This window comes from Anopheles moucheti, chromosome X (assembly GCF_943734755.1).
Source record: "Anopheles moucheti chromosome X, idAnoMoucSN_F20_07, whole genome shotgun sequence".
NCBI classification, from domain to species: Eukaryota; Metazoa; Arthropoda; class Insecta; order Diptera; family Culicidae; genus Anopheles; species Anopheles moucheti.
In genome coordinates, this window is record NC_069142.1 from 8,329,351 (window position 1) to 8,339,123 (window position 9,773).

Here is a 9,773-nt window from a genome sequence, read left to right on the forward strand (position 1 = left end):
CGGATTCGATTTTCGGCTTTTATTCTTCTTCTAAAAGGAATAAAATAAAATAAAATAAATATTTCAGACGGCACTCAAACACCTCTCTTTGGAGGGGAAAAATGTTGACGCAACACAGCGAGTGGTGGAGATTGCACCTGTCATTGCGAAAAATGCGAAACGGTCCTATCAAACCGCAACGGTTTCGGAATGTCCGCCAAATCCCTTAGCGGTAGAGTTAACTTCGTTTATCGCCCGCTCCCGTACCGAAGGTGCCATTGTGAATGGGCCCTCCATTATATCCAGCAGGAAAAGCATGTTTTTGTAGAGCGTTAAGAAGCATTCGGGTTGCAAATCGTTTTGCAAAGTTTCTCTGCTTTGTTGCCTCACCGACAAACCAAATGCACGGCAGGCAGTCTCAATTATCGCAAATACCAGGAACTACGGGGCCAATTAGGATGAGGAAAAATATGGCGGAAATGTCATCGTCAGGAAATGTCCTCCCACAGCTGCATCGTCTGTGGGTGTATTATAAGTTATTTGCGGTCCTATAAGCTACACAACCAGCGTTCTTCCTTTCTTAGGACCGGTGAGGCTCACCGGGTGTGCCATTATCTGCCAGGAGCATACGATGTGCCCGACGGTGTGATAATCGAGGGGGAATCAAATGTCAAAAGAAGTTATATCGGAAGTCACGTGCCCTCCTGCTTCGCTGTAGATAGGTTTCGGTAAGAACAACAATACTTACCAGAGCCTTTTCGGACTCAATAAAACAAATTTCTTACGCATAACTCTTAACTTCGTTTATTGAGGAAAGCAGCTCGAACTTTGAAACAATTTTGTAGCGAAACTTTGCATTCGAATGCTCACTTCGCTAATGTTAGATACAGATACAGATATGCAATCGAAGGAAATAGTGAACCAAAATCGAAAAGCCATCTTGTTTCGTCCGTATGTATTAGTTGTTACACCAAACACAACAAAAAGACACCGCAAGGATGTTTTAAAATCATCCTGCTAATGTCTACTGGTTAAATAACAAGAGAGAAAGTAGAAAATAGCGAGCAGCAAGTCATGAGCACGACAGCCTTTGCATTTAATTAATAATCATGTGGAGCTTGTGTTTGTGACGTGAGATAAACTTTGGTACATCTTATTCTACTGGTGTCGTTGTGTCGCCAATACGTCATCGAGCAAAGCAAAACAAAAGAACAAATACAACGAAATAAAAAGAATCTCTAAATGCTACACACGGCGAGAACTACTACACGGGACGGCGGCCATTTTGCGACGGTTGGTACACGACCCGAGCCACTCGTTCGGACACCCTAGGTAATCTAACAGCCTAATCTTGTACGCACTACACCACATAAAGAAAAAAAACAACTCTACTACTACTTAATGGACGTTGGGTATTGGGTGGGATGAATGGAATGGAATGGTGGGCAGGGACTTCACTCCTCGCCGAGAATTTGTACACTTCGTACGGGTTTTTTGCTGTACATCGGTAGCATGGTGGCGGCCGCCGTTACCGTGCTCGCCCCATCCGGACGACCCTGGCCCGGGCTTTGAATGTCCCGGTGGTTCGGTTGGGTTTGAGGCCGTGGCATCGAGGACGCACCCTGGAGATGGTGCAGCGGAAGCTGTTGGTTGGACGGTCCGGTTGGTGCTGCTAGTGGGAGTACCTCGCCGGAACCGGGTCCCTGGATAGCGAGCATCAGCATACGGTACAGTAGACTTTCGCGCACCTCCGGTGGTAGATAGTCGGCGGAGCGGAGAGATCCAGTGGCGGATGATGGGGACCCAGCGTCTAGGGAGGACTGATAGTACTGACCATTGCGTCGTGCTGCGGCTGGTAACACCGTACCATACCCACCGTCCGCATCCGATTGACCACCGTCGACTCCACCTCGCACATTAGCGCTCGGTGCCGAGGGACTATAGAGCGGATTCTGATAACCCTGTCCATCGTACGGTCCACCTCCATATGGGAAGGGAAGTGGAGGCCGGGGGATCTGTTGCTGAGGGTAGCCGCCGCCGAGGTATGGCCCGTCGAGCCCGTACGGTGATGGTGATGGACCCGGGAAATAAGGATTGTACCCGAACCCACCATTGTAGCCACCGTATCCACCACCAAGACGATAGCGAGACACCTGCTGTGCAACCTGCTGCTGCTGATGACGGAAGATCAGTACCTGTAGAATGCGCTCAAAGTCACGCGCTGTTAGAGGGCGCTCTGGTGGAATATCGTAGTAGTACGGATTGGAAGGAATTCGTCCACCACCGCCTAGATGCGGTGGATACTGGCCCGGATTGTACGGAATGGGGACGGGGTAGGAGTTCTGCTGTTGCTGGGTCGCACTGAGCGGTTGTTGCTGCTGGTAGGCGGTATCTCCAGGCGATAGGTTAAGACCACCGTTCAGACGACGCTGCTGACGGTAGGGTAAGATGCTGTTCAGGTGCTGCTGCTGAGGCTCGTCCGCTTCACGGTCCTTGTCGTCGACGTCGGGGATTGGTGCAACGCGCCCACCATAAGGCGACTCCTGCGGTGGAGGCAGTGGTGTGAACGATCGAGCATATGGAGGTGGCAGTCCGTACGGTGTGCGGAACCGTCCCGGGGCGGGCGAGGAACTATCGTCACGCGGACGGAATTCTATCGGACGTGGGCGGAAGATGGGACGCCGTTCTTCGGCATGGGCTTCAGCTTCACTAGCCAGCACACGGTTGGCGGCTGGTATCTGCACCACGGAGGAGGACGCTGGACCATCGGTCACGTAGCTGTGCTCCGAGCTTGGTTCGGTGGAGGTCTCATAAAGTATTGGAGCCGGTTCGTGTCGGTGTCCGGTGGCCGCCTGTGGCCGTGGTGGTTGCTTCACGTACACGCGCTCGGTCGTTAACCGCTCGGGTAGCCCTCCCTGGCCGGGTTGTGCTTGTGCCTGCAGTACGCTCTGGATGTGTGCCGCTCGTTGACGTGCGGCCAATACGGCGGCTGGAATGCGCGGTGTTGGATGCGTCGTATAGAGAGGCTTGGCACCTCCGGCGAAGATGCTGCTCAGCTCACCGTCGGCTGCCGACTGACCGTAGACGATTTGCTGTGGTTGAGCTTCGTACTGCTCCCCGGACTCGCTGACAGCCGGGGCGAGCTGTCGACGCAGGAAGTTCCCACGGACTGGCTTTTTCGATGGTGGAGCATGCGTGTACTTGGCCGCCTCGAGACGTTCGGGGCGGGCTAGTTGTTCGGCTGTTTTGCCCGCCTGATACGGCAGTGGCGTCGGACGGATTATCAGCAGTGTGCCGGGCTTGGTGTGAAGTGTGGAGGTGTGGGTAGAAGCCGCCGTAGGCTCTCCGAACGAGGCTGCCAAATGACCGCCTGTTTCTGTGGCGGCCGATGTGACGGTGCTCTCCGTGGTGGTTGTGGTCGTTGTGGTGGTGGACGTGCTACTACCACCACCATTCATCGCTAGCGTTGTGCTCGCGGTGCTCGTCATCGGTGTGGCTGTGGTGGAGGTGGACGAGTACCCGTGACGTTTGCGCGGTATGGTCTGGATGACGCTTGGGCGCAGTGTGCTCGCGTGCTGCGGATTATGGTGCAGATGCTGATGGTGCTGCAACTGCTGCGGTGGGTGATAGTTTGGCGGTCGGCGTGTGGTCGGCATCAGCAGGTGTTGGGTACGATTGAACCGTGGTGGGATATGTACTATCTCCTCTTCGGTTGTCGGTGGCGTCGATACCATCGGGATGGTTTGGGTCGGTTGACCACCGTACGATACACGCTTGATGTCACCGTTCGCATCGATATACCCGTAAGTACCCTTGATGTTACCGAGCACATCCCGACTTTCGATTTTAAACGTACCGTCCTCCGCCTCATACCCGACCGTGTACGAACCATCCTGGTTTACCTTCCGAATCTGCTTGATGATCTCCAACCGCTGCGTCGGGTCCTTTGTCTCCGCCTCACTCAAATCTACTGCATGGTCGGGTGTCGTCTCTAGTTCACCGAGCGTCACCGGGAGTGTTGTGTGTGTTGCCTCCACCAGCGCGTCAGTCGTCGTAATGGCTAACACGGATGGGTAGGATAGAATGCAACAGACAAAGAACAGCACCGTTACTCTCATGACCTTCTCTCGTCCTTTGCTCGGGGAATAGTGCTATCGGGGAAAAAGAATCGAAACAAAACAAAATGGTGAATAAGAGATGATAAGAGATAGATACTAACGCTCCAGATCTTTACTCTCTTCGTTCGAAAATGAGATAGAATTCTCAACCTGAGTATGCTTTTACTGATCCGATTACATACGGGTAACGCATATCCTTAGTAATACACGTTACTTTATTGTTTACTACTACTACTACTCTTACTACTCGCTTAGTAGTTTACTTACTACTCGCTCCCTCTCATCTCTCTCAGCTTGTTGCGCAAGCGCGCATCTCTTACTGATGATAACGCACCGATTGCCCCAAAGCCCACAAACCGTGCAACCTGTTTGCGACTTGCGAAACTGAGACACATCAAAACACGAGTCTCGCTGACACCTACAACACGCACCTACCCACACCGTACCGAACCCAAGGGCTTCGAGGCGAAGTATTGCGGATTACTTCACCGAAAAACAACCCAAAACCCCCTCTCCAGCGGTGCCCGCAATCACCGCGAATGCTGCAAAACCCAAAACACCCTTTGTCTCTTGTCTTTTGGGTGAGGGTTTTACGATGTGAGCGTTTTTCCACGTGCTCACACGGGCACGAGCGGGTTTTTCTTCACCTGCTTTTCACAGCTGCATTTGCATGGGAAGAGGTTGCATTGGATTGGGTCATCTAGTAGTGCGATAAAGGGGGAGGCGGAATTCCTCTTCTGGGGGGTGTGGGTGCGAACATTTCACGCTGTGCGACAGATGCTTACTGTTTGTGCACACCCTCTATGCGCATTTCACTTCACCAGCACGCGTGAGCACTAAAATTGATGAATGGACTTCAGTGATGCTCCAGTTTTTTTTTCTCTTGAGGTCTTTCCTCATCCGTTTCCCTGCCTTTCCAACGAACGCATCAGCGCGCGTGGATCGTACGGTGCAACCTAACCTCACTAATCTGTCCCACCGACCGCCAGCTAGCCTTGAGATTGAGCGAGCCTTAACGCGCTCACCAGCACACCGCTAATTAATTAGTGTATAATTTGGTAATAATTCAACAGCCCCGGTAGTTGCGCACGACACGGCACCCATCTTGCGTACGACTAGTGTAAGTCAACGCGTCATCACTGGGTGAACCGAATAACGTGACACTAAGCCTAGAACCGGGGCTTATAAACTCGTTACATCTGCTGATGAACTAGTTGAGTGTATGTAAATAAAACAAAAACACACACACACCAACAAGCTGCATTCTAAGTAAGCGTCAACACCTCGGCGCTCGCTCGCTTATCAACTGTTGCGTTACCGCCTGGTTTGCAGACCAGGTAACGCTGTTGCCTTAAAATTTCAGTGCGAAACAAAGCGGACTAAACCGAGCAATTGGTAATTGGTAACCTAACACCCGACATCTCGCGAGAACGTTCCAATTTCCCTAGGCATCGGGCGGCGAGATTTGCATCATTTTAACCATCGCGCTCGCTAACTAATGCTGGAGTGTTGGGAGTCAGTCCGTTGCCCCAAACCGCACCAGCTACCATTTATGGCCTGGCGTGCGGGTGATTGTGTTTATGATTCCTGCGTTTCGCACTCGCGGTGCACCGTCGGGTTTGTGCAATCTCATTTGCTATTTGCAACATCTACCACCACGTTCGCTGTCCGGGGAATGGGATTGGGCATGTTTCTCACCTTGGGATGCGTTGTGTATCCCATTCTTCTGGCTCGTGTAGGTCTAATTTCACGCTAATGAGTGGCGCCAAAATAAGCGAAAAACACCACCAACGTTGTACGTTGCAGCCGATGCGTTACTCGAAAACGCGCACTTCAGAATCTTTGCTGTTGTTTGCTCACCCTCAAGCACATGCTTTTGTCACGCATAGCACACCGATTATTGAACCGCGATTGCGACTGTTTGTTTTTGTGCGGAGCCGGTTTGCGACTTATTCGCGCACACACACACACACACTCTCAAAAGTGCGTCACCTTAGGTCCAAACACTTTGGCAGTGGTTGATTGTGGGCTGGATTGATTGATTGATAATCGAATGCAGAACCGCGCGGCTGTGACAGTTATTTTGTCCCTGCGTTACGCACGGCTCACCACTAATACAAACACTCCCCGCACACGCACACACAGAGAGGATAAAATCCTTGTTGATCGATTCACTGTTTTGCTTTCCTTTTTCTTATTACACTCTTGGCTTAGCTTCGGATTTCGCACCAGCAGTCCTTCTTTTGGGGGGCCGTTAGGTAAATATGAAGCGTTACAAGGCGTTATGGTTTTTCCTCACGGGGTTTGTTATTCACTCATAAGCCGTGCCGAGTATTGATTGATGATTACTAAGCGAAGTAGGGAAAGGCATCGATCACATGTCCTTTTCACGTTACACATTAACACACACACACATACACACGCACACACTTACAAACGCAATTGCATGTAAGGAAAGGAAGGCAGCGTTTATTAAGCGTTTAATAAGCACTAGAACATGCAGGATATAACCACACTGTCCTTCTGGTTCACCCGTTTAGCTCACTGAATAGAACAAAACACAAGCAAGCTTTTTTGAAAAAAAAACCGAAACAACCCCAATGTGCGTGCCTACCGCAGCACACACTTCACGCTGACTTTGCGACTGTTGAAATGAGACCAGCAGCGTAGGCGTCGGTGTACTATATAGCATCAGGCGACCAGACGTTGATGGAAAAGCCGCCCCCTACCAAAGGCGCTCGCACACTCGAAAAGATCCCAGCGTTCGGCTCTAGTACCACCGTCCGCTGGCTGGCAAAACTGACACCATCCACCACCACCGCTACCACCGACTCTTCCTGCTGGTGGTTATTTTTGTTCTGCACACTACGTCAGACACTGGTCCATGTGCGTGTGGGAGGGAGGGGGGGAGGGGTGGAATGGAGGTTGGAAAAATTGGCTCAAAAGCGACAATAATTTGCAGCACTACACTGCACTGCCACAACCCCAAAATGGTGGTACCCAGTACGAATTGTTTTAACGTTTTGACATGGCGGCCAAGACACCCCGGCCCGGAATGGGCATGGGAATTTTTTGGTCAAATGTGGTATGACCTCCCAGTGTTACGTTTGGAGAAGGAACACGCGGAGCGTATGTGTATGCGATTGGGTGGACGAGGTAGCAGCAGTACAACAGCGGATAAGATGGATGCATTTTCCGCCCTTTTTCCATCAAGCTTGCTGCTTCTTTTTTTTTTTGTTGCCTAACAGCTGAACAACGTTGTCAACGGCGGGAATAGCAACTAACTGACGAGCAAGAAAACCCACATTTCACGCATGATATAATTGATAATACTTACCACGATTAATGTGACAAATTAGCTATCGAAACGCGTGAACGCTTAATAGGTGCCATTGTGTAAGGTGCTTGCATACATTAAGGCGCATCGAACGGTTGAGGATGAATTAAATAATCCTGGCGAAGGCGTTAAACCGCGCTTGGGCAAACCGATTTGCTATCAGCCGCATGGTTTGCAATATCGGATAATTGCTTCATTTCGGCTCACATACGCCACCCACGCCCACGTACAAATATATGGCGAATAAATAGAGCAAATACTTACGAAAAGCGGCCGCATTGTGCGGTGTGCGGTGTGCGGACGAAGCGCAACGTGTGGAGATGTTTATTAATGGTTTGGAATGCATTTTTCGGGTGGCTGGACCCGGCACGATTGCGTTGGAGGCTTCCGAGCCGCCCATATGGAGACCCTTTCGTCGGCTTTCGCTACTGCTTAAGTAAAAAAGACAATATTGAGGGTGCGTTTGGGTCTCTGCAATCATCCGCGCGACCTTGAATGATAAAACATTTTCTTCACACATCTCAAGTGATGTGCGCAGCCGGGCAACAAGCTAAACCATTAATAAACTCAAAATGAGAGGAAGCGTTACTCAAGCGATAAAATTGGATACTCGCACAGATTAACTACCAGCGTGGTGCTAAATGGTCGGGAGTTTACACACCATTAACTGGAGCCGTTTCGTTTGAAGATTTACTTCCTCGAATGATTTTTAATATTGTCTCCGTCGGAATAAAGCGAATAAATAATCGTGTTAATTACATGCAGCCGATAATCACACCACAAAAGAACACGACGCCATCGCGAAAGAATCAAAAACTTAAGCACCGCCTAAGGTCAAGGCGTACGGAGGTTCTCAGCAGGTTGGCGATTAAATGTTTGGAGTTTTAATTTATTCCAGCAGTGTTCTGTCCCGCAAGATTCCCCGTTACGGAGCGATCTCAGCGCGGAAGAGCATAATTTTAATGCATGGAGAACTGACTGGAGACTAACAAAAATAAGACACACACTTTAATAAAGTTAATCTACACAACGCGCGCGACCATTTTGGCGTGATGGAAAACTGCCATTTTCGCGCGATCCTTCCGGGCGACGATCGTTTCGTGTGCCAAGCTGCAAAAACCCGTGCTCATTGCATACAATGTCCCATTTCGGGGGCGAGTCCTTGGACGGTGGCCTCCGCTACTTGGGAGACACTTTTCGGGGATGGCTGTGGGTCGTTTTTTGGACGCCATCACCCTGAACACCGTGTCGATAAATCATTCTGGAGGGTCGTGCAGCTTCCAAAACAAAGGCGCAAAGTGTGATTTTGGGAGTGCTCAGCATTGGAATGAATTCATATTTCTGCGCCAAAACCTTGACGCGCGTGATCTTGGAGCTGGTGTATGTAATTTTTTGTTGTTCAGGTCTGCAGCCTAAACACTGGCTTGTTTTTGTTGTTTAAACCCACCGTGAGTATCAGGCAACAATAGATTGGGTTTTGATTTGTGCTGTGAGAGTTTGTAGCAGTTGCGCACAAAGAGTCTTTGAACTTTTAGCAAGCATTTGAAGGAAGGTTGTTTGGGTTTGGTGTTTGTTTGTTTGTGTATGCTGTTGGAAGTCTACGTACATCAAAAATGAAATGAATTCTAACTAGTCGATCAATAGTTGCAATTCCACCGTTAAGAATCACACTCAGATTTCAGGACACTGAGAATACAATTGATATGTGGGGAAAGGATTTATAGACAACAAACTTCTGGAAAATCCTCCATGTTACAGTCTTAGATAACTCAAGATCTCCCCAAATTGTTCAAGGAAATCTTCACAGAGCTGTGCTCTGTTTGAAATGAAGCCCAATTGCAAGCTGGTAACTGTAACTGCTTATCAGCAATCGCTATCTACAGGTAATCGATATGTGGGAGAGGGTAGTTTGGACAACATAAGTCTAAGATATTTTCCATATTTGCGACTCTGTGAACTGAGCTTATACAGAAGATTATATCAAGCAACAAAAGTAGGCTTGAATGTCTACTATGCCTCGACGGTTTTAGAAGACGCTCATGGAGTTGTATTCTGTGGAGGAAGAGATCCAACTCCTAGTTGTCTTAGACACACTAGATAAGTCTACGACAGCTATCACAGCTCTATCTATCACAGCTCTATAGCTATGACATCCTTGAAGTTTTGGGATACTTTTTCAACTTACTCAAGTATTATTATTAACAATCTCACTTCTTACAGTTACTCGCTAACCCTCAAATATATGAAAGGTAGTATAAATCACGACTACTCAGAAGGGTCCAGAGAAGATTCGAACCTCAGCTTTCGTTGTATTAAACCGTACATAGAAGCAAGTTGCT

The 9,773-nt window shown here is 49.4% G+C and overlaps 1 protein-coding gene across 1 annotated transcript; it reads right to left on the reverse strand.

The window, feature by feature from the left end:
* Positions 1–1,093: 1,093 nt before the first annotated feature.
* LOC128306554 (uncharacterized) lies at positions 1,094–5,819 on the reverse strand. Its single transcript, XM_053044092.1, has 2 exons — positions 5,796–5,819; positions 1,094–4,130 (listed from the first exon to the last, which is right to left on the reverse strand). The coding sequence occupies exons 1-2, from the start codon at positions 5,817–5,819 to the stop codon at positions 1,434–1,436; spliced, it is 2,721 nt and encodes a 906-aa protein (XP_052900052.1). The 3' UTR covers positions 1,094–1,433.
* Positions 5,820–9,773: the final 3,954 nt, after the last annotated feature.

Coding starts and splice junctions, on each gene's coding strand:
- LOC128306554 (XM_053044092.1), bottom strand. CDS start 5,819: ATGGGATACACAACGCATCCCAAG. Junction 4,131..5,795: donor GATACACAACGCATCCCAAG/GTGAGAAACATG, acceptor TTTCCCCGATAG/CACTATTCCCCGAGCAAAGG.